The 24,698-nt window shown below is 41.7% G+C and overlaps 1 protein-coding gene across 1 annotated transcript in view; it reads left to right on the forward strand.

Annotated features, from left to right (window-relative positions):
- LOC116829118 (pinopsin-like) overlaps positions 1 to 24,698 on the forward strand; it is a 111,301-nt gene that overhangs the window by 29,745 nt on the left and 56,858 nt on the right. Inside the window, exon 2 of the mRNA XM_032787745.1 lies at positions 6,760 to 7,085. Within this exon, the coding sequence (XP_032643636.1) occupies positions 6,760 to 7,085 (326 nt within the window). The remainder of the gene's footprint in view (positions 1 to 6,759; positions 7,086 to 24,698) is intronic.

A 24,698-nucleotide genomic window follows, 5' to 3' on the forward strand; every position in this document is an offset into this window, starting at 1 on the left:
TTCATACCTCTTGGATTTGCAAGACTGGGCTAAAATCTTGTACTATCTGTCAAGGGTTTTTCCCCACTTTGAACTTTAGCGTCCAAAAAGTGGGGACCTGCATGATCACTTTTAAGCTTAATTAAAGCTTAAATTTGGTATGCTGCCACCAGCCAAAAATATAGTGTTTGGCACACTTCCTGTTCCCCCAAAAACCTTCCCTGGGGAACCCAAGACCCAAACCCCTTGGGTCTTAAAACAAGGAGAAATAAACCATCCTCCCTCTTTTCCCCCCCCAGACTTTCCCCTCCCTGGGGTTACCCTAAGAGGCTACACTGATCCAAACTCTTGGTCCTTAAAACAAAGAGGATGTTAACCATTCCCTTCCTTTTCCCCTCTGGGTTGCCTGGGAACTATACAGATTCCAAACTTCTTGGATCTTAAACAAGAGGAGATTAAACCATTCCCTTCTTTTCCCCCCACCAATCCCTTGCTGTGAGTTTAGACTCAATCCCTTGGATTCCAAAAACAAGGAAAATCAATTCAGGTCTTAAAAAGAATGCTTTTAATTAAGAAAGAAAAAGTCAAAATTATCTCTGTTTAAAATTTTCAGGATGCGGAAATGTTACAGCGGTATTCAGATCAGATTCATATAGCCTAGAGGGACCTCACCCACCCTAGCCTGAGATTCAAAGTTACAGCAAACAGACAGGTAAAAATCCTTTCCAGCAAAGAAAAACATTCACAAGTTGAAGAAACAAACATTAAGACTAATCCGCCTTTCCTGGCTATTACTATTTTGGAAATATGAAGAGACCGTGATCAAGCGAAGATTGGATGAAAACCTGAGGTGTAGTCTGGTCCCTCTTAGCCCCATAGAGCAAACCAAGAACAAAACAACAACACAAACAAAGACTTCCCTCCACCGAGATTTGAAAGTATCTTGTCCCCCGATTGGTCCTCTGGTCAGGTGTCAGCCAGGTTTACTGAGCTTCTTAACCCTTTACAGGTAAGAGACATTAACCCTTAACTATCTGTTTATGACACTATCTCTCTGAATATTTCAGCACTTCCATTTCAGAACACTGAGAAGTGAAGAGGCATACTATAGTGAAAACAACTTAGGGGAGAACAAATATGTAAGAAGCCTACTTTAATAAAAGTTTTATTAATGCTTTGGACAAAGTTTGGGGTCAGTTCTTCATTAATCCAAATTCATTAGTCAATTCTTTTATATTATCTTGTAAATTAGCAAGTGATAATTAAACTGAAAATATTTCATGTAAGTATTAAAAGAGCAAAGTAATTGAATTATTTTTAATAAGCACACATTTATAGCTTGACTGGAAATGTTCAAATAAGTTATTTTTTAATTAAAATGAAACATAACGTCAGGAGGAAATTGCACGAGGGTGCAATAACTTTATCAAAGAATTCACTATGGTTCTCTCTAATCTTCGTCTCTTTCATGTGGCTTTCAAACCTACCCAGACAATCAGGAATTGAGCCTGGTGTCCTCCTAGCTCCCTTGTCGCATACCAAGACGTTGAGACCAGTAAAAGGCATCAAATGCATAAGTCACTCCACTTTCCCTTTATGTGTATAGGAAAAATATAGAAAGATCTTTACGTATGTTTCAGCAAGTATCCAACAGTACTGTCACCAATCACTTTGAGTTGTTAGTTTTCTTTTATACAGCTGTCATATGCAGACAAGGTTCACTCATAGTGGGGACTCTTCCACTTCCCATTTTTTCAAGTTGGCGTTAGCGAGCCACATCTGCTGCAATGAGTCTTCAGTGGGAAGCAGCCAGTGTCTCCAGACAAGACTCTAAAAGCTCCTAACAGGGTGGGTCACCAGCAGAGTTACAGGCCTTAAGGAAGTCTTAAGAAAAGGGAAAAGAATCACTGCAGCTAATCTTATGTGTTGTTGATAGGAATTTAAGTTTTATATCTCTGTATGGCTGCTTATACAGCTGAGCAAACCTTGTCTGCATATTACAGTTGTACAAAAGAAAACTAACAAACTCAAAGTGATTGATGACAGTTGGACATAGGTGTTGCTAAGTGTTGGATTTAGGTGTTGAAGTCCTTTTGTAGATCTGGGCCAAAGTTCAGAAGGGAAGCCCTAACAAAGGCCACGCTCAGAGTGAAACTTGTGCTGCAGTTTGTTATGCTATCGCTTGTTTTCAAAATATGAATAAAACCAAACTCCAGCCATGGGTGAGCTGAGGATTCCAAGAGTACAAATGGAAGACTCAGTCCTGCTCCCACTGAAGTGAGTAATGACCATATCCTTTGCTGGTATAAACTAGTGTAGCTCCAGTGACTTTGATGGAATTAGACAGATTTATACCAGCTGAGGATTTGGCCCTGAGCCTTTTTGCTGTTGCCTTTAAATTGAAAGCAGATTCTGGTCTAGAATTAGTGGGTTTAGTTTGGTCCCTATTTATAGAAGGCATTTCTTTACGGGCATGGATATACACAGTGTTGCTGATGCCAAAGGGCAAACCATCATCAAACAGTCAGGCCCTGAAATATCATGATTGTCTTCAAAATCTCGAGATTAAGAAAAAGCCCCACACCAAAATTTGGATACTTTTCATTTGCATTATGGTGGTTGAACTGTTTGGGTACACTTGGGGAGAGTGTCACATTTTTCATGCTTTTCTCTGCAACCATGCAGGCTAAAACATTGATTTTCTTTTTAAAAAGCTCATTCTCATATTTACATGTCTGCAGCAGCTGGGGATTTTAGGAAAGCATCCATTGCTGTGAAACTCACAATAAGAAAATCACAAAAGTTGAGACTTATATTGCATCAAGTAGACTCTGATTTTATAAACATAGGAAATATAATAAAGCAGTAATATGATTTCTACCACTTTAGCTAAGCAAGGATTCCAAAATTGTTGACAATTCCATTTCTCAATCTATACACCAGTTCTTCGTTGGTGGCACCCTCTGGAGCTTGTAAAATCCATTTAGGGACAGTTGGGACCGTCTTATTTTCATTGCCAACTAATACATAAAGTATAAAAATATGCAGAAATTTTTGTGAAGAATCATCTTTAGGAGAATTACCCAAAAAATTCTTTGGATCCAGTGGTAAATTTTCATTCTATCCTGAGAGTTCATTCTCTATTTGTTACATTTCCCTTGGTATTTATGTAGTTTCAGAGTTTCAAACTCGAAAATCAGCACCTGTTTTTTTCCATTGGTATGAAATTAGAAATCTTTCAATCCAAGTTAGTCAGTTAAATTTGTTATTTCTTATGTTTTCATGGTGCTTCAGCTGTCAGTGGTGACGATGAAGGTAGAGATTGACAGGAACTGTTTGGTCCCCAGTCTCCTTTTCTACCTCTGTGTTGGTATAAGATTGGTCTTTATTGTGTATCTTCTAATACTCTGTCTGGTCTTGTTTTAAATATTGAAGTGAAAGGCCTTCCATTATTTCCCTTGCAAACCTATTCCATTCTAATACATCTCATTCTTAGGAAGTGTTCCCTCATGATAACCCTGGGTTTTTGTTTGTTTGTTTGTTTTGGCTCTTTTTAATTTTATCTCATTGTTCCTTTTTATACAAACCCTTGTACAACTGTTTTCCCCTTCATCAGTATTTGTAGTCTTCAAAAGGTAGCTGTCTCTCCTCGCCTGAGAAGGTTGTGAAGGCTAGGATTATAACAGGGTTTAAAAGAGAACTGGATAAATTCATGGAGGTTAAGTCCATAAATGGCTATTAGCCAGGATGGGGAAGGAATGGTGTCCCTAGCCTCTGTTTGTCAGAGAGTGGAGATGAATGGCAGGAGAGAGATCAGTTGATCATTACCTGTTAGGTTCACTCCCTCTGGGGCACTTGGCATTGGCCACTGTTGGTAGACAAGATACAGGGCTGGATGGACCTTTGGTCTGACCCAGTATGGCCATTCTTATGTCTCATAACTGCTTAATCTTTATTTAGCCAAGTTACACAGCGTGTTCTTTCATTTCCATGCCATCACAAGTCAGTCTCTCCTTAGCACCTCCATATTTTTCCCCACTCTGCTCTGAATTCCTACTTATTCACATTAAAGTCAGCAATCTACTGTTTTAAAAGCACCAGACTCAGTGTGGCCTGATATTAGTTTCAACACCATTATATGCTCAAATACAATACATGATTTAAAGTCTTATGGTGACAAAAAAGAGGAATATGAATTTTTAGAACTCCTGTAGTTTGGAATCACATATATCATCGCCCTGGTCCTGCAGAGAGAAGTGGAATATGGGTCATGTCAGTGAAACTCAGTAAAAGAGAAGTAAAACTGAAATGGTTTTTGGCAAGGAATGTATGTGTGTAATGTTTTGTGTAAATAAGAAAAATGATTTCCTATGCAATATTCTAAAGGAAAATGTGTTTTGGGGGTAGTTTATGTTTTAAACTGATTGCTAATATTTTGTTAGTTCATGGTTGACGATGTCCTGGTCCTAATTTATTGGTTGAACTTCAGTTCTGTGTTATTTCAAAAGAGAACTTCCTTTAGTTCAAAGAAAGTGCAATGGTAATAAGATTTTTATCAAATAATTACAATGCAGGTCTGGGAGCTACTCAATGTATTTACTTTTACCTGTAAAAAAGGTAGTGTTCCCACAAGAGGAACCAGTCTTGTGTGTTTTATGGGTTTATTAAGATAATAAGCAAATATAAATTTAAGCAAAATATGTCACTAACTAATTTACTTCTAGTTTCCCTAAACTAAATAAATACAACACAATGTGATGATCAAATCAAAATTACAATTGGAATTCAGTCAATAAATCAATGGTTCAGTTTATCTGACTTGGCAATTACTATTAAGTCAATGTATAAGGTTGACACAAGAATTAATTCAATATTTCACAGGAAAGTTAAGGAAAAATGCCTCTCTTTTAATGTAACCAATTAGGCTAAGTCTGCGAAAGACAGAAGTTGATTCTTGCCTTTGTTCTAAGGAAGTATAACTCTCAGAATGATTTCTTTATAGCTTCCTACTTTGGTATTCTACTAAGTTTCTCCGAACATACAACCGATGTTAGAGTCTATTTACTTAACTTATTATCTTTTACACATTATACAGCATCTACATCTTTCTGACACTTTTACAAAGAGGCAGAAGTGTTAAATCAGGCACTTAGCAGCTTTGGAATAACACTTTTAACCCAAACTAGTCTCTTACAAATAACTTGCCAGATGTGCATGGGGGGGATTGGATGGTGGGGGGGGATTAGTGGCTGATTCACACCCCTGAATGACCTACGTTCTGCTGACATAAGATGTAATGTAGACATATTAGAGTCTCAAACTCATGTGGTTAGCCTTAGAGCAGTGTTTCTCAAACTGGGGTCGCCGCTTGTGTAGGCAAAGGCCCTGGGGGGCCAGGCCAGTTTGTTTACCTGCCCCATCCACAGGTCTGGCTGTTCATGGTTCCCACTGGCCGTGGTTTGCTGCTCCAGGCCAATGGGAGCTGCTGGGAGTGGCGCGGGCTGAGGGACTTAGTAGCTGCCACTTTCAGCAGCCCCCATTGGCCAGTGGGAGCTGCGATCGGCTGAACCTGCGGACGCGGTAGGTAAACAACCAGTCCAGCCCGCCAGGGGCTTTCCCTGAACAAGCGGCGGACCAGCTTTGAGAACCACTGGTTTAGGCAAGAAGAATTTGATATACTGTATAGAGCTATTGGCTCCAATGCGGATTTCAATGCAAAAAGACATTTCCACTGCTACATCAAATACTCTAATAATGTAGAAAAGGATATTTAGTTTTTTGCTGCCAGTCATAGTCCAGTGCAACTGCAGGTGTATTTCCCCCACCCTCTACAGTCCAGAAAAGGTATCCACTCTAGGTTTCCAGCTCCTCAGCTGTTTCCTTCCTTGGGCAGAGATTTGTGTCTCTCCCTCTTCTCAGCAGGGTGTTTCCAGGGTGCACAGTTCCTTGATTATACTGTGAGCTTCCCTGCAAAAGACAGACTGCCTAAGCAGGCCTGTTTTGCTTCTCTCCTCAGAGACGGCACACAGTGTAATTGCCACAGTTAAGTTACCACATGGCTCTTTCTAAGCAAGCACATTTATTCTTAAGGTGAAAGCATTGCAGAGAAAACATATTAAAAACAATGAAAGAACCTACACATGTGCTAATCAATTTATCAGGCATCTCCATGTGATTCCCAGCAAGGTCTCTGGTTGGTCATTAGTCCTTCAAACCTCACACAGTGGTTTTTCCTGTGGTCACAATTTCATCAAAGCTTCAGTTTAGAATTAGCTCCCAACTCTTATGCGGCTTCACTGAGCCAAAGACATTCCAACCATTCCCTGAGGATTGAGCTCTCCTTGGAACAGAAGGTGTCTACTGGATCAGAGAGAAGGCCCTGAGTCACTTTTAACTCAGGCTATTTAACCAAAAATATTTTCTTTGTTTTTTAGTCTCTGGAGAATCCAGTTTGAATCAATATTAGTGATTCTCTCACCAACTGGTAGCACCTCTCTGGAGGTGTTGAAACTTGAGTGAATTTTCCTAATCACCCTCCCACTGTTCTTAGTTCCTGGAGGACTATGGTCCCCCTCCCCCATGATAATTCATACAATCTCTCAATAGTACATAAACATTTGCACTTTCAATACAATGTACTCCTAAAATGCTTAAACATAATTCAGTAAGGTTTACACTTATAATTCAGTAATGTGTGTCTAGGATATTCTTATATCTGTTACATTGGTGCCATATAAAACAGGGGTACTAAATCCCTAAATTGTTTGGGTTTTTTTGCAGGTATTGTGTCCCTGATCTCATTGGCTATCCTGTCTTATGAACGCTATAGCACCATCACCCTATGTAACAAACGAGGCTCTGACTATCAGAAGGCTCTGCTAGCAGTTGGTGGTTCCTGGCTTTATTCTCTGATCTGGACAGTACCACCGCTCATTGGCTGGAGCAGTTATGGGATTGAGGGGGCTGGCACAAGCTGTTCAGTACGTTGGACCTCTGAATCAGCTGAGTCTGTGTCCTATATCATCTGTCTCTTCATATTCTGCTTGGTCATCCCTGTAATGGTCATGATATACTGCTATGGGCGTCTCCTTTATGCTGTTAAACAGGTAAGCTATGATATGCTAAATATAGGCAGTATAATGATCTGAGAGATGTTGCCTCTAGGAAATATTATTTTCCTTTAAGTATCTGGTTGTAAGATGCAGTACTGATAAGGAGAAGGAAGATGGACCGCACCAAGTTTTCTTATTTTTCTCAACTTGAAACAGATGTCTGGGTAGCCAGGTAGGTCCTATAGAGCATGGTGGCTCTCAGATTAATAAAATAGAGCAGCAAAATATTGTATGTTAAACAAGCCAATTCATTTGGATGAGCCCTGCAGTCATATCAACAAGGGCTTCCATCATTGTTCCCCATTTCAGTCCTACATAGATGACATATCACTGTCTTTTAAAATACTCGGTCCTAATTCAATACTCACATAACTCCACTGCAGGCATTGAAGTTACACTAAAGATTAGTCTGACCTTTCAACTCTGATACACTTTAAAAAAATTGATTGGAAAAAAAAGATTCGGTGCACAGCCCCCTCTTAGAGTAGCATGGAGCATCAAGCACTGTGAATTTTATCTTCAGACATAGCTGGATGGAAGACAGAGCATGGTGAAGTTTTGATACTGTTGGAACAGTGGTGCAGCTCAGTGATGAATAAGGAAGGAAGGAGTGAATGCTTAGGTCTTGTCTATATGGGAACACTGGAAAATTAAGATGGATTAACTAAAAGCGTGAAGTTAAAGAACATTAATTCCCTGAGTGGATGCTGTTATTCAGAAGTAAATTAGCCTTAGTTCCTGCTTTGACTTAAGCCTTGGGGATTCATTTTACACCTTTAGTTAATTAGTCTTAACTTTCCTGAGTGTCCCTGTGCATACAAGCTCTTAGAGGCGACCCAGAATAGAGTGCATACTTCTAGCAGTGATCACAAAAGTGTCATTTTCTTACTCATCTGTTGCTTCCCTAAATATTTTGTACTGTCACCCATCATCATAGCATATGAATATCTATATAGATAAAATGCCAATAGCATATGCCAGGGAGTTCTCAACCTTTTTCCTTACAAAGCCCCCCTCAACATACTATAAAAACTCCACAGCCCAGCTGTGCCACACAATTTTACTGCACTGCGTATAAAAGTCAGGGCTGGTGTTAGAGGGTCGCAAGGAGGACAATTGCCTGGGACTCCACACCACAGGGGGCACCATGAAGCGAAGTTGCTCAGACTTTGGATGATAGGGCTTGGCCCAGGGCTGCAGTCCCACATGGCAGGACTTCAGCTTTTTGCCCTGGGCCCTACTGAGTCTAATGCCAGCCATTCTTGGTCGACCCCCTGAAACCTGCTCACGGCCCCCACAGAGGGCCCCAGACCCTTGGTTGTGAACCACTAGCATATGCCTCATTTACTAGGTATTGCTGTAAACATCGTCACTTTATTCAGTTTTATTTAAAAAAATGAGTAATATTCTTTTCCTATGTATGCATGGTTGGTCTCACCCCGAAATAGTGAGCATGTTGAAAAAGCAGAATGTTGGAGACAAGATTTGAGTGCAATCCATAGCCACACTGAATTTAGACCCAAAGGGATTTCTGCAGCATGTAGTATAGAAAAACTACTTGATTTTATTGGGAATTGACCATAACAGAGAAATAAGCAGTAGGAAAGGTGTGAACTCCTCCCCTGAGGCTGGTTTCTGGTCAAGTCAGAAGATCAATGGAAAACATTGGGACATTTAGAAACACATGGATTTTATTAAATTATGGAAGTGGAAAGTAGTCAAATTGGAGTCTTGGATATTTTTTCAGAAGGGTGGACCCAGGAGACATGGGGAGCTCAGATTAATTCAGAACAAAGGAATTTACCATATTGGATTAGACCATATCAATACATAAAAGATGTATACATCTAGGTCTACTGAAGTGGTTTAATTACTACAAAGTCTGTATCAGATAAACATTGAACTGTTAGACATAGCATCTAATTCACATCCTGTCAATATTTTAAAAATCATCTTAATAAGACACCTGTTGCTGAAAAATAATATAGCAAAATCCTGACTGCATTCATAATGTGTACTTAATATTCAGTGGTATGAATTTGCTGTAACACATTCATGTAACATAACTTTTCAGATGATTTCCATGGTTTCCAGAAGTTTTTACCATGACTTCTATAAAACTTTCAAAAATTTTCCATAGCAAGCTTGCTTAGAAGATAGTTTTTTCTCCAGTTTCATATCATCTAACTATTCATAATCTCACAATATGGAACTATCTTCTGTAAAATGCTAGAGAACATTATGGTTTGATGTACTGTACTGTACAGATGAGCTCTGGGTGATAAGAAATTAGCTCCTTTCTATACAGAAATAGAGAGAGTATTTTTTGTAATAGAAAAATATTTGAGAGGTTACTATATGCATGTTAATATCGTTACTTTTTTGAGTGAGCAGAAGAGTCCACTAATAGAAAGCAGAACCATATTCTTGTTTTATAGATGAAAAGGTGAGTCTTATTGTAACATTACCAGTAACATGTTAGAAGTAATGTAGGTCTGCAGCACATCATATAAGCATAATAACTATGCTGTAGCTGCTGGTAAGTTTTCTAAGATATGCATTGTTACGTTTTTATAAGCTCTGAAAGAAGTTTGTACATTAGAAAATTACATGCATAAATTGTATTATACCCAGAGATTAAGAACAGAAGAGCTATGCCACTATTAATCTTGTCATGTAAATTCACTGAGGTAGAAGAAATATCTTAATAGACAGGGAACAGATAATGCAAAGACTGGCATAGTGCCTATGTTTTATTTTCAGGAACTGTAATTGTGTATTTTTTTCCTTTTCCTTTTCAAAATTTAACAGGCTATTATAGTTTTCTGGGATACTAGGCATTCATACTCTGTGTAGTCATTTGTAGGTAATTCATTGGTAGAATTTTGCATGAATTTCATTAACACACAAGTGTTGTAAAGGATAACTTTTCCCAAAGAATGTAATAAACTTATAGAAAGTCACATATCAGTAGAATCTGTGTATAAATATTGAAGAACCTCTTTTAGATGCAAATACTACTAAACTAAACTAAAAAAAAGATCAGACTGATTAATTATCAGAGTCCCTGTGATTTAAGGGTCTCAGAAGACTTTTGGATGTTTTTTTCAAGTATGTTATCTTAGAACAGGTTTTCCTGAAGAAGATTTATCCTGAATGGCTGGGATTGGTTAGTTAGACTGTATGCTGCCAATCTTATGGGCTGCACCTGGGAAACAGAGGTGTCCACCCTAGTCAGGGTTGGACTCCAGAAGAGTCATGGGACCGTGATTGGGAAACAGTAAAATAGGGAATGGTCTGTGTTGTGAGACCATAACTTAGGCACAGAATGTTCTGCATGGAGAACTATAAAATAAACCATGGCTTGAGAAGCTGTTAGGCCTCTCACAGGTATATCAAAGTTTTAAGATAGACACACAAAGATACAAACACTTAATCTGAATTTTCTTCAGAGTCCCTATGTACATTCTTGTTAAGCTTGTGTAAAGTTTATATCATGTTTTTTATGAGAACCATTTTTTCCCTGTTGCTGATGTTGAATGTTTAAGATTTTTTGTTGATGAGCAAGATTCACTAGAGGAACTTGGACTGAGGAGCTATGGAAAGGGAGAGGGGGCAGAAAAATGATCACCATTATCACAGTACACTGTTCACATATATTCTGGTCAGATTTTACAGCTTACACAGTAGAGGGAGAGGGAATTGGGGTCAGTTTATTTATTAGACTGCAATTTGGGTTTTTAATTTTCTTTTGGTCCTTGGATTATGATACTTCTAAATAATTCTATCATTGTGTACCTCAGGGAAAAAATATCTATACAATTGACACTAAGTTGTTTTATACTTTGGAAACCCAACTCCCAAATGTTGAATTATACAGATTGGTATTGAGAGCTCTATAGCACAGAAGGTGCAGTATGATTAGATCCCCAACGGAAAGACCCAAAGAGATCACACAAATGAAATATGATGTGTTCGATAATGAAAATTAGTAATGTCTAAGACAGGGGTTGGCAGCCTTTCAGAAGTGGGGTGCCAAGTCTTCATTTATTCACTCTAATTTAGGGTTTTGCGGCCAATAATACATTTTGATATTTTTAGAAGGTCTCTCTCTATAAGTCTGTATTATATAACTAAACTATTGTTGTATGTAAAGTAAATAATAGTGCAGCGAGGTGAGCGGGACTGGCAGCTGGTATCCCAGGCCGGCAGTGGGCTGAATGGGGCCAGTGGCCAGCACCCTGGCTGGCACGGGGCCGGTGGCCGGAACTTCAGACGAGCTGCAGGCTGAGTGGGGCCGGTGGCAGAGACCCCAGCTGGCAAGGGGCTAGCAGCCAGAACCCCAGACCGTCAGCAGTCTGGGGTTCTGGCCACCGGCTCCTGCCAGTTGGGGTCCCAGCTACCAGCCCCCTCAGCCGGCTGCCGGACGAGAGTTCCATTCACCCAAGCAGGCAGCAGGCTGAGCGGTGGCCAGTGGCCGGGACCCTGGCTGGCAGCAGAGTGCCACTAAAAATCATCTCACGTGCCACCTTTGACACGCGTGCCGCAGGTTGCCGACCCCTGATATAAGAAATTTCTTCAGCCTACATTATCTCTTCCTTGCACATCAAGAGATCTGCCAAAAGGACAAATGACAGACCAGAAATGTGATCCATTAACAAAGAGATTCTACACAAAGCCAGGTTGGAATCAATCTCCTAAGATATTTCATCAGGAGACTCTCTCTCATCAAGGCCTTACAAAATGTAACTAGAACACTTCAAATATTCAAGAGGAGTGTGAGTAGTAGTTCAATCAAATGTGCAATTTAACACACGAGTCTGAGCCTGCAGTTCTTATTCATGCAACAGTCTTTAAGTTAACAGTCCCATTGAGGAATATGGACAAAAGGCTAATGGTCAGACTGATTCCTTTTAGAGCTGGTTGCGGGGGGGAGGAGGGGATTAGTTCTCCGCTCCCATGACAAAAATCATTTTTCAGCAAAAATGAAAATGTTTATTTAGTTTTGATTTTTGTTTGGTTTTCAAAAACAAATCTTTCTCCCATTTTTGATTGAGATTTTTGGATTCCACTTCCCACTTCTCTCAATTTTTATTTTTTTTCTGCCTTTTTCCACTGGAAAAGGGAGAGGGAGAGAAAAAAAAACTGATGGAAAAATCTGTTTTCCTCATCTTTTCTCCCTTTTTCAATCCCTGCTCTTTCAGTGTGAGAAGGTGTAGTAGGGAAGGGGGCGAAAGGAGAGACGAGATCCCCAAATACAAAGACTAAAAATTGAATGTTTTTTGAAAACTGAAAAAAATGAAACTTACAATGTGAAATAATAACATGAAAGATGTGCATTTTGATTTTTCATAGAAATGTCAAAATTGAACTGTTTTCACAAACAGTTTAATTTTGACAAAACAGTATTTTTTTTAAGGAAGAATACATTTAGTTGAAAAATTTCAACCAGCTCTAGTTTTTTTAGAGATGTTATCTGGAAGTGCTGGTGGGGAGAGGGGAGAGAAAGGGCAAGGTTGAGAGAGCTTAAGGCTATGTCTACACTAGAGCATTTTTCGGTCAGTTGTGTAAAAAAACACCCCCTGACAGATGTAAGTTTCACCAACAAAAGTGCCAGTGTGGACAGCACTATGTTGGCGGGAGATGCTCTGCCACTGACATAGCTACCACTGCTCATTTGGGGGTACAGCTGTAAGGTCTGTAGTGTAGACATAAAGCTGTAGATTATTTTGTGGCTACTACAACACAACTTCACAGCTCACCTTAGGCTAGAATCACAAAGCTGAGAATTACTGCAATAGGGATGGCCATTGTGACTACATAAGTAGGATTAAAAAAAACCAACTAAAATTGATAGAGCTTTGTAATTCATAAAGAGTAAGACGAGAAGTTGACTTTGAACTCATTCATCCTTTCCCTCCCCTGAAGGTTTGCCCATTGTAGAAATTTGTTTTTTAACATATCTCCAGAGAAGTAACTCCTTAATGGATACCAGCCCACAACAATTTTGAATATATGGGGAGAAAATAAACTAGCCCACTTGAGTGAGAAATGGGCAGTCTGGTAATGCTGTCCCCAGTGCCCCTCCAATACTCTGCTCCTTCTACCTCTATTACTTTGCCCCTCAAAGCCACTCATCAAGCCAGCTGAGAAATGAAATAATGTTTTGTTTCCTAGTACAATACCACTGTTGTTGTGTTAAAAAAAAAAATACCATGGACTCCACCAGATTGGTTAGAGAAACTAGCCCTTTGGGTTTTTGTGACCCTGTTCATTGACAATTCATTTTTTTCTTTTTGTAATAAAACATTAAGTCATTAGCAAAATTGATATACCAAACATGCCACTGTTCAGCAGTCTTTTGGGTAGTTTTGGCAATGCACAGTGGGGCAGAAGCAAGTTGTGCGGGGGTGACTGGGAGCAAGGGGTCAACTTCCCATAATACAAAGTTCTCCATCCCACAATATTATCTGTAGCCCATCATTTTAATGCCTGTTTTCAATTTCCCACAAACCCACACTGGACTTGTTGCTCTCTGCCATCTCTGATAGGCACATGGAGCTTGAACACCTTTGTACTACAGCCATGAGTGCTGCAAGCACAAGATGCACAATCCTCTGATATTTGCAGAGCTGCCAGAAGAACATGGAGAACATGATGATTTCTTGGAGCACAGATTGCTGTGGGAGATAGCACAAACCAATTCACAGTTGTTGGTAGCATTCACAGAGCAGGAGCAGAGGTGGAGTGCCACTTCTGGGCCCAAGAAACCAGCACGGACTGGTAGGATTGCATTGGGACGATGAGCAGTGGCTGCAGAACTTTCGGATGTGCAAGGCCACATTTCTGGCTCTGTGTGCCAACCTCACCTCAGCCACCCAACACAGGGACACCAAGCTGTCAGTGGAGAAGTGGGTGGTGACCACACTGTGCAAACGTGTAGTGCCATTTTGTAATGGCATGACTAGTCAGTGGGAAGTCATTTTGGACTGGGAAAATCCACCCTGGGGACCATTATTGAGCAAGAATGCAAGCCATTGTCTCCTGCTGCTCAGGACTGTGACTCTTGGCCATGTGGAGGACATAGTGGATGACGCTGCAGCAATGGGATTCCCAAACTGTGGTGGAACAATAAACAGCACGCATATCCCTGTTTTGGCCCCAGAACACCTTACCACAGAGTACATTAACAGAAAGGGCTACTTTTCTATAGTTATGCAAGTACTGGTGGATCAGCGGGGACACTTCACTGACATCAGTGTTGGCTGGTCAGGGAAGGTGCATGATGCTTGTGTCTTTAAGATCACAAAACTGTTCCAAAAGCTACAAGCAGGGACCTTCTTTCCCAACTGGTGGATTACCACTGGTAATGTTGAAATCTAGGCTACCCCTTATTCCACCGGCTAATGAAACCATGCACTGGCCACATCTACAGCACCAAGGAAAGATTCATCTATAGGCTCAACAGGTGCAGAATGATAGTTGAATGTGTTTTTGGTAGATTGAAAGGGTGCTGGTGTTGTTTACGCACCAGGCTGGATCTCAGTACAAAAAATATCCCAATGGTTACAGCTGCCTACTGTGTCCTGCATAATATTTGTGAAGCAGAGAGGGAAACTTGCTGCAGGGGTGGAAGCTGAGCCGCTCTCTGCTCCGTTTGACCAGGCAGATCCAAGGGCTATTAGAAGAGGTGAACACAGTGTTATACAGCTCAGAGAGCCTTTGAAAGGATATTTTAACCATGAGCCACAGTAGTGGACTGTGGTGAACTGTGCTCAACCTGGATTTGCTGTTTTGCTGCCTGATAGGAATTGTCTAGTGCTTGGTGTACATGCATGAATATGACATTGTCAGTGCACCTATTAATATTGTGATGCTGGCTGTACATTTATGATTATTACTGTGTTTATCACTGAGTCTATGGATTGTGAGTACTAGACCACTACTTTCACTGCCAGCAGGCATTGTATACCATGTGTTGTAAACTAATAAAGATTAATAGTTTTCAAAGTAAGTTTTATTCATTAACAAAAACAGTACCTAACAAAATCTGAACATAACAGTAATTACTTTCGAACTTAAGGGCTTTGCATATTCCTGCCACAGGCCCAAGAATACAATATCTCCATTCTACTCCAGGCAGGTGTGTGTCCGGAGCCTGTAGCCAGAATGGTTAGCTGGGCAGTTGCACACAACAATGAAGAGATGATAAGTGTGCTCGCTCAGCTGGACAATCAGGAAAAGGTATTTCAGAAATTTGCAGGGATTTTAAAGTGGCGGGGGGAGGCTTCCAGTCTACGTAACCCTTGTAGACCCCTGATTCTACACACACATTGTGTCAACCTGTGTGCATAGACCGTGGTTCAATGCTGCTCTGGGAGGTGGTGTTACTATATAGGTAGGTGTAATATCTTACATCGATGGGAGACAACTTTAAATGTAAACCCGTGTACAGCTAGGTCAGTGCAAAGTGGCTTACATCAATCTAACTTTGTAGGTTAGACCAGGCTTTTGTGCAACTTGGAGATTTTCAGGAATATTTTGGGTCTGTTCCTAAGCCAGCTGAAGTCAATATGACATTTTGCCACTGACTCCAATAGGCTCAAGGCCAAAAACTTTCAAATGTGATCATACATGCTGGAACTATGGGTGCTACCACAACCCCTGGCTTGAAGTAGTTTCCATCATATGCAGGGTTTACAGTTTGGTTCAAGGGCTCCTCAGCACCCCCACTATACAAATTGTTTCAGCACCCTTGGATGTGGTCTTTTAAAGTTAGAGCGTGTGGTCTGATTTTCAAATGTGCTGGCACCGATTACTCTTACTTCCACGGGAGGGTGCTCAGCCACAGTGATAAGGCAACTTCTATTTAGGCTTGACTTCCTGTCTTCCCTGTGGGCTTCATGTTCCCCCTCTCTCCCCTGCGCTCTGTGAAGTGGTTATTATTCCTGTTTTATGGGAGATAGGGGCATGAGGAACAAGGGAGTTAACTACAGAACCTTTTGTAGTATATGAAGTTTTCTTTATCTAGATGAATAGCAGTCGTTTGCTTACACTTTCCCGCTCCTCCTCAACCTTCTCTTCAAGAAGATGCATATAAAGCAAGCTTTGATTAGTCTTTGAGTTAGGTCTTATGTTCCTTACTTTTAAGGCTGATGGAATTAAAAGGATGCTTTCGCTGACTTATAAGATGAAATCATTAGTGCAGTTAGTTTTTAAAGGTATAAATTGTCCTGCCATTGTCTGAGTTGTCAATGGTTGCCCAGCAAGTGAACATAAGAATCTGTTACAGTGAGGCTAGCGTGAACCTCAGGACTGACTACTTTTGGGTCTAAAAGGGTCTAAGCATACGTCCAGTACTAATGCCAAGGCATTGTTAAGGCAGCGTGCCTGCAGATGCAGAATCCAATATTTCTGTAAAAGCTGAGAAGTCAAGAAATAAAGATAGCTGGGTGACATCTGATTTTTCTCCATCTTGCTGCAAGAGTCAAAAGTTCATCAGCTTAGCTGTCAGAGGGGTTAATACAAGGTGAATCCAATCCATGTAGAAATGGTCTAAACACTTTGGAAGGCTATCAGCTGTTGTCAGGATTGTCACTTATTGCATCCAGTTTAGGGATCTTTGGAAACATTCAGCTGGTCTCATTTAATGTAGTTTTAACTAACAAGTGCAATGCTAATGTTTAAGCACACACAATAGGATCATTCTCAGTACCTTCAGTTATTTAGGAGCAACACGTAGGTCCTTCTCATTCATCTGTTGGGATGGAGACAGCAATGAAAACAAAAGTGATGATCGCAAGTCTCCTTTCACTTATACTGGTATAAATCATTGGTAATTTCATTGAATTCAATTAGCTACAACCACACAAAACTAAACTGAGTATAATCAGGATCAGGTGCTCTATCAGTCCACTGTAAGTCAATCTATAAAATGGACCTTGGGAACAGGATTTCCTTTTTCCACCTTTAAGGAAATTTTAAAGAAATTGGAGGTTGGGGGGAAATGTGTCACTGTAGACAGGCCCTTCGTCACTCACGGTACAAATTAGCTGGAGACCACTCTTTATCACACCAGTGCCCTTTTATTTCTCTATCTTTTCCCGCCACCACCTATAGACAGCGATATACAGTTCAGTATCAGTCAGGTAGCCCCTTGGGGAACAGCTTGCTCTTCCAGCTAGCTAGGAGCAACAGGCCCTCACTCCTCACTTTCCTGTTCCTCTCCTTCTACTTCCTTCCTGCTAGCTTTATAGGCCTTCCCCCACCAAGCTCACAGGTGATTCTGTTTTAGTGCTTTAATCAGCCACACCCTGTCAGCTCCAATCACTTCCCCTTACTGGGAGCTGAGCTAGCAGGCTCTGAGCTAACAGGGGCTGGGTCAGTGTCTTTTGGCCAGCACCCTATTACAGTCACATACAAACTAACAAATTTAGAAACAGATACTTTAATGACAGCATCACCTCCATAAGGGATAGTCTGACAGATCATAGAAATATAGGGCTGGAAGAAGCCTCAAGAAGTCATCAAGTCCAGACCCTGGTTCTGTGGCAGGACCAAGTAAACCTAGACTATCCCTGACAAATGTTTGTCCAACTTGTTTTTACACGCTTCCAATGATGGGGACTCCACAACCTTCCTTGGAAGCATATTTCAGAACTTAACTGTTATAGTTAAAGTTTTTCCTCATATCTAACCTAAATCTCCCATGCTGCAGATTAAGCCCATTATTTCTTGTCCTTCCTTCAGTGGGCATGGAGAACAATTGATCACTGTTATCTTTAAAACAGCCCTTAACACATTTGAAATCTATCAGTCTCCCCTCCCCCAGAGCCTTCTTTTCTCATGACTAAACATGCCCAGTTTTAACCTTTCCTCCTATATTGGGTTTTCTAAACCATTTGCCATTTTTGTTGCTCTTTGGACTCTTTCCAATTCATTCACATCTTTCCTAAACTGTAGAGTCCAGAATTGGACAAAGTATTCCACCTAGGAGCCTCACCATTTACGAGTATAAATCAAATAAAATCAATTTGCAGTAAGCTGATACTTACAATGTGTAAGGGGTCAGTTTAAGGACTCATTCTGCAAAGATTTTAATGACAGCCTTTTGAGAAGGGAAAATATCATTATCCAAATTTTACAGATGAGAACACTGAGTCAGGGAGGTTGTGGCTTGTCCAGTGTCAGACAATGAATTAGTAGCAATGTAGGGTATCAAACCAGATGTCCTGACTATTGGTCCTGTGCTCTAATCATGTGGGTAGTAATTGGTGGGACTATGTAAAGCAGGGGCATCACATGCTGAGTTAGGCAAATGAGAAAAAAATGTGTGCAAAATTTAATTAAATTTTTATATATTTAACTAGTAGTCTATAAGCTGGCCAAATGATGACATTTGCAAAACCTGAATCATTTGGCCAACCCTACTCATTTGGCCATCTCTTGAATGATGGTGCATCCCACATTTGTGGGGAGAGCATGCTACAAACATGATGTTCTGGTATTCTGTGAAGTCAGTGGAGCTGTGCATATTTACACCAGCTGATTGTGTAAATTCTCGCTACCGGTTTAAAATTCGGAAATAAAAACTCAATAAAATATCCACAACTAGCCATGAAATAAAAAACTCTCAAAACCTAAAGGTAAACTGTAGTGTATCAAAAGTGGGTACTATCTCTTTAAATAGTTTGTGAGCCATCTACTAGTCCTCCCTATCTTCTATGTCTCAAGTCACCAAAACCCTGCTAGAGCAGCCAGGTGTACAGTTAAGCAGGCCTTACATTCTAGATTTAGTGAATGCAGATATTTGGACCCCACCATGCCTATGTGGTTCCTTTATATTCTGTGTGTGTGTGTGTGTGTGTGTGTGTGTGTGTGTGTGTGTGTGTGTGTGTGTGTGTGTGTGTGTGTGTGTGTGTGTGTGTGTGTGTGTGTGTGTGTGTGTACACACATACATACATACACTCATACTGTCTTTTGCTCTTTATGCAAAGTTATACCTCCTAATGCTTTGGAGTTTTATATAGTAAATATAAAACAGGATTCTGGGTGATAATATACTCATTTTACTATAATTTATTGGGCTGTCTACATACTGTCTTCTCACAGCCTCTATTCACTCTGCTCTTTGTGCTATATAGTATGAAAATAAAGAGGCTTAACATTGACTTTTTCCAGTTTTAAGTCTGAACTTTACATTTGGTTGAACATTTTCCCTTAATCATGCTTACAGAAGACAGTGTGCATCTGATCAAGATCTTAAAACCATGGGGCTAAACAAATATGTCTCTAGAGTTAGGATTTTTTGGAGTAGTTGTGTTTGTTTTTAGCTGATGAAATGTGGTTTTGTTTGTTTTAACTAGTACAGCTGACATCTGCTAACCAGCTGTGTATTTGTTACTGCTGCCCTTAGGGTATATCCCAGGCATTATGTTCTAGTTAAGAGTGGTAATGAAAATTCAGATTGGATCTCTCTCAGCTATGCAAATAGATTCTAGCTGAAAAAACGCATGTGAGATTTTTACCAAGAGACTCTTAGTAAGACTGCACACAGTTTTATTTCTAGGCACATTAAAGAGAAATGACACATAATGCCAAAATGTTTCAGAAGGCTGTAACATCCTTTTTAACTAGTAATGTAACCCATTCTCCTAATATTGGCTATTATGCATGGAGAGGAAGTTACATTTAATGAGCACCGTTATTTACTCTGAGTTTAAAAATCTTCAGTAGGCTAAATGAGAGGGAGAGAGATTTATTTGGAAGCAGAAATAAAAGCAACTTATCAATACTTTGAGCCTAAAAGATAAGAAGGTAAATATTACTTTGAAAAAGATTTCCCCAATCCTGCAAACACTTAAGTACATCATAACTCTAGTCACATAAGTATTGCCACTGAGAATGTATAGGATTGGGGCTGTACTCAGTCACGCATTACACGAGAAATCAGTGCGCCATTGTAGTAGGAATCAGAACAAGGGGTTTGATAACACCACTAGCTTTCGGCCACACCCTTCACTAGGGTGAGGCCTGTTAGTAGGTAAAGGCCAGATTCTCAAAATGGCTCAGCTTCCACCAGCTCCACTTACTTTGGTTCCTAAATAGGAGGGGAGCTGAACCCTAGGAGACATCCACCTTCAGCACTAAGACCTGTATAATAGGCTAACACAACTCAATTTTGCTTTCAGTTTCACCAGGTGCTGGGCTTGGGAACGTGCTAGGCGCAGTGCAAGCAGGCATAACAATTTGAAGATATATAAAGTTAACATCTGATGGCTCTTGGGCTGTGTATCTGGGGGCCTCCTTCTAGTTTCCTTGGGAGAGGTGTCTGCATAAAACAAAACTCAAAACAACTGGCACTTACTGATGCACTTTCAAGCCACCTCAGCTGAGAGGCCAAGAACTGAATATTCATGAACTTTCTTCTCAACCTGATCTCTCCAAATCAGGCTTTAGGCCCATTGTGGGGAACCCTGCATTCCTGCTGCTGCCAACCTGGATATCAGCTCTTTAATATTTGCATGCTACTTTGGGTTTCCTTCTAGAACATTTTCTACTACCAACAGTTATGTCCAGCATAGGATGATTTACCCTGGTCACTATTCTCTTTCTGGAATAGACAATGGGTCTGTGATAGGGGGCTTGGAGAGCCGGGTGGCCTAGCAGATAGCACACTTGACCAACCCCTTGTCTACCAGGAGGGCAATAGCAGCTACCCCAGGCTAGGAGTGTTTGGGCCTCCCTTAAACGGGGCATGGCGGGGGCGGGCACACATCCTCCATTTCCACCAGGGCCCAGCCAAGGGTCCTGTAGAAAGTAACACCAGCAGGATCCTCCCTGCACAGAGAATAAGCCCACGTCCTTGGGCTATTTCCTACCTATGTGCTCCTTCAGTTTGGGGCATGGCCCCTACAGTTCAAACAGTCACTAGCTTCATACAAAACCCAAAGCCCTACAAGACCTCCCGGTGCTCAGAGTGGGTGGAGAAGGCTCTACCTGGGCCAGGGGGGGAGAGGAGGAGCTTTACCTGATCTATGCTCCCCCCTCAGGCACCTCCTTCTGTCTAACTTCTCCTTTCCTGTAGCCTGTCCACCTCCCCTTGACTGGGGGCTTCTGAGCTCCTTTTAACCTGACCCTCCCTCTGGTGCATGCGCAGTAGGCCTGTAGGGGTGGGGCTACATGGGCCCAGCATTGCCTTTTAAACCCCTTCAGGCCACAGGTTCATTAAACAGTTAGTCATGGATACCTAACATATTTTAATATAAAACTGAATGGATTTAGTTTGAGCTTCAGCCCTTGACAAGTATGTTTAGAATATTAATTCAGTCTAAATGCCAAATTAAAAGAAATATGCTTTCAACCTGCTGAATCATCTGGTGATCTCAGCATTATTTTTGACTCTGGCCTTTCCTTAGGGAGGCTCATGACTTGCTTGATTAGGTCTTTATATCCAAATTACAGAATTCTGTAAGATTACGCCATCCTTTTTGCAGTGGGCTGTGGAGATTCTGGCTTCATACGGTGCTTGAATTTTAGCCCTTACAGATCATTCACTGCACAATGATGGAGTCCTTTGACATAGAACTCTGCCACTGGAGGGAGCGTTGCCTAAAATTGAACTGCATCAGTAATGTCACACAGCTGATTTTAAAGTTAGTGGCACATGTATCACTGAATGTAATCCCCTTAATTAGTCTGCCCTGAAATAGCTTGCATCATGGAACCTATTGTGCCAGTCATTTGGTGGAACTTTTCAAGCTGCCATACGTCAGTTGTGTTTTACATGAGGCTTTAACCTGGAGATCTGTAAATGGTATGTTTTAATGAGCAACACCTCCCTTTCTAGTTGTCATCAGTTGTCAGCTATGTGTGAGTTTTCTCTGTGTGCTGCACTGGCTCTGGTCAGGTAGCCAGTACAGCACACCTTGATCAAACTGCCCCAAATGACCACAGACTCGGTTCAGAAGTGAAGGCACTCAGCCAGGTTTATTGTCAACGAAGCATGGTAATAGCAACCATAGACTCTACAGGGATACTAAGACATGTATGCCCGTTGAAATAGATCTGCTCAGTGAATGGCGGGACTTTCTGTTCCCCCTAGGCCAGACAAAGACATGCCCACTGCAACCCCTCTTTTATACATGGATACAAATAAGTTACGTATTGCCCCTCTGACATTAATTATCACCCTTTCCCTCGTACCTGTTCATTTGATCAAAACATCTCTGTTCGTCAACCTTATCTTTAAGCGGGGTCAGTGTGTCCTTGTATTATCTTCAGGGAGTGTGTTTACACCATAACCTTGTATTGGGGTGTTCTGGTACTACCCTTCTGGAATCTGTTTACGTGAATACTTAGTGCCTGGGAGTGCTTGTGCTTTTGCAATGCCAGCCCTGTTCTTGCCAGTACTCTTGCCCTGAACTGGCAAGTAGGCATGTATTGTAACAGGCCCTGACTTCTGCTCATAGCCTGACTTTTGCTAACTTTGTTTTATATCAGCAGGGCTTAATTTTGGTTAGGCCTTAGGCTTTACACTAGGCCTTTCATACTGGGCCTCATGTCTCAGGCTCTGTCTTTCTACTATACTACTGACCCCAATAATTAGGAATGGGTGACCCAGTTCTGAAAACTCAAGACTCTCACCACATACAATAAAAGATGTGACACATATAAGTGATGGCGAGAGACTTGTCTTTACTCACTAGCCCAAGGGCTAGCAATCTCTGGCACGCAGTTCACCAGGGTAAGCATGCTGGTGGGCCGGGCCAGTTTGTTTATCTGTCACGTTGGCAGATTCGGCCGATCGCGGCTCCCACTGGCCGTGGTTCGCCATCCCAGGCCAATGCGGGCAGCGGGAAGCGGCGCAGGCGAGGGATGTGCTGGCCACGGCTTCCCACTGGAGCCGCAGGACCAGCAGACCCTCCGCAGCCACGTCTGCGGAAAATTCACAGGAGCCGCAGGACCGGCGAGTGGCAGAGCGCCCCCTGCAGAGTGCCGCCGTGCTTGGGGCGGTGAAATGGCTAGAGCCAGCCCTGTTTTGAACACCTTCCTGAAAGCTTGCCTCCTGCTCTAGGTTTCTCAATTTGATCTGACTGGGCCTTCGAGTAGCTCATTAACCCTTCCTACCTTTTGTGGACGCTTGTGTGCCCCAGTACACTGTATGTAGACAGAATCCCCAAAACATCACATGAACATTTGTCAGTTACTACAGCCTCTCAAACTCAGTCACTTTCTGATCACCATGACCACTTCTTGTTCTCTGAGCAATGTGTTCTACAGTAGCCTATTCAGTGCTGAGGTGGATACATCATATGGAGCCTGTGTTTGCCAATCCCCACATTTATCACTCTCAGTGACTGGGTGTGCATGTGTTAATTCTGTCAGCATATGAGCCAGTAAATTTGGGTGGGCCCCTAATATTACAGATGGACAATATCTAATAGGTATGATGTGAAAGCAAACCATTTACACTGAAAAAAGATAATTAAAATAAATCAATTAAAATCTGGAATCTATCATATATATTAAATGCATTTAAAGTTGGGGAAGCAGCTGGAGCAGGTGCCAGCATGTCTTCAGCCTGGCTGCAGGGCAGCAGCTGCCCATGTATGTGGGAGGCTAGGTCCTGGCCCCCAGGGGCGGCTTTTCTGCAGACCCTATGTGTCTGACTCAGGAGCACTCTCCCTGTCTGCTGCTTCATGGGGGTGCCCTTGGAGCCCGTGGCACAGCTGATCCCGGCCCTATGCTCAGCTGGGATGAGGAACTTGCTGATCTTTCTCTCACCGCCTGCTGGAGTGGTGGGCCGGTAAGTCAGCCGCTCTTCTCTGCCTCTCCCAGCAGGCCAATCCCAGATATAGCATTTCCCGCAAGTTAGTTAGTAAGAACCTTGATGCTGGGAGAGCTGCCTGGTTCAGCAAAGTCAGGCTGCTGCAAATTTTGTTTGCAGCTGCACTGCCAAGGGCCTGCAGGGGCAGGTGCTGTTTCTTGTTTTCCTTTCCAGGTTGCTTCCCACGACAGTGCCCCTAGCCCAGCGTGCTGCAGCACAGGGGTATGGCATGTCCCCGGCTGGGCTCCCCCACATGCTGCCCAACGGTGACCAACCGTATCCCACTGCTACAGGGCTCCATTGAAAGCATTGACAGGGACACCCCCTAAAACATTTAACCCTCAAACATACTGAGCACCTGCCCATTCTACAACTACCACAACTCTTTACCAGATTGAAGAACTGGTTTATTTTAGTCATACATTGAGAACATCTTTATAAAGAGGTGTTAAAAACATAACTTTTCAGTTGTGGTGCAACGTAACACAGGGTTCCACATTTTGGCACATATCTGGATAATTTGTGTCACCCACTGGCAGGTTTGTAAGTTGAGAGGTATGGTCTTTTAGTCTCCAGTAACCATCTTGGTTGGCTCAAACTACCAGTCTAAGATTCATAATATGCATTGGGTGCTGCCGTATAAGCAAAATAAAAGAAATGCTGCAAACGTAAGTTCTGGTGATAGAGTTCAGTGGTCGCTGTCTACGCCACTAATCAGTTATTATGACTTAGCCTGTATTGTTGATCAGCTATGACTATGGTTATAAATGCAGCCACTT

Source organism: Chelonoidis abingdonii, chromosome 1 (genome assembly GCF_003597395.2).
Source record: "Chelonoidis abingdonii isolate Lonesome George chromosome 1, CheloAbing_2.0, whole genome shotgun sequence".
Classification (NCBI taxonomy): Eukaryota; Metazoa; Chordata; order Testudines; family Testudinidae; genus Chelonoidis; species Chelonoidis abingdonii.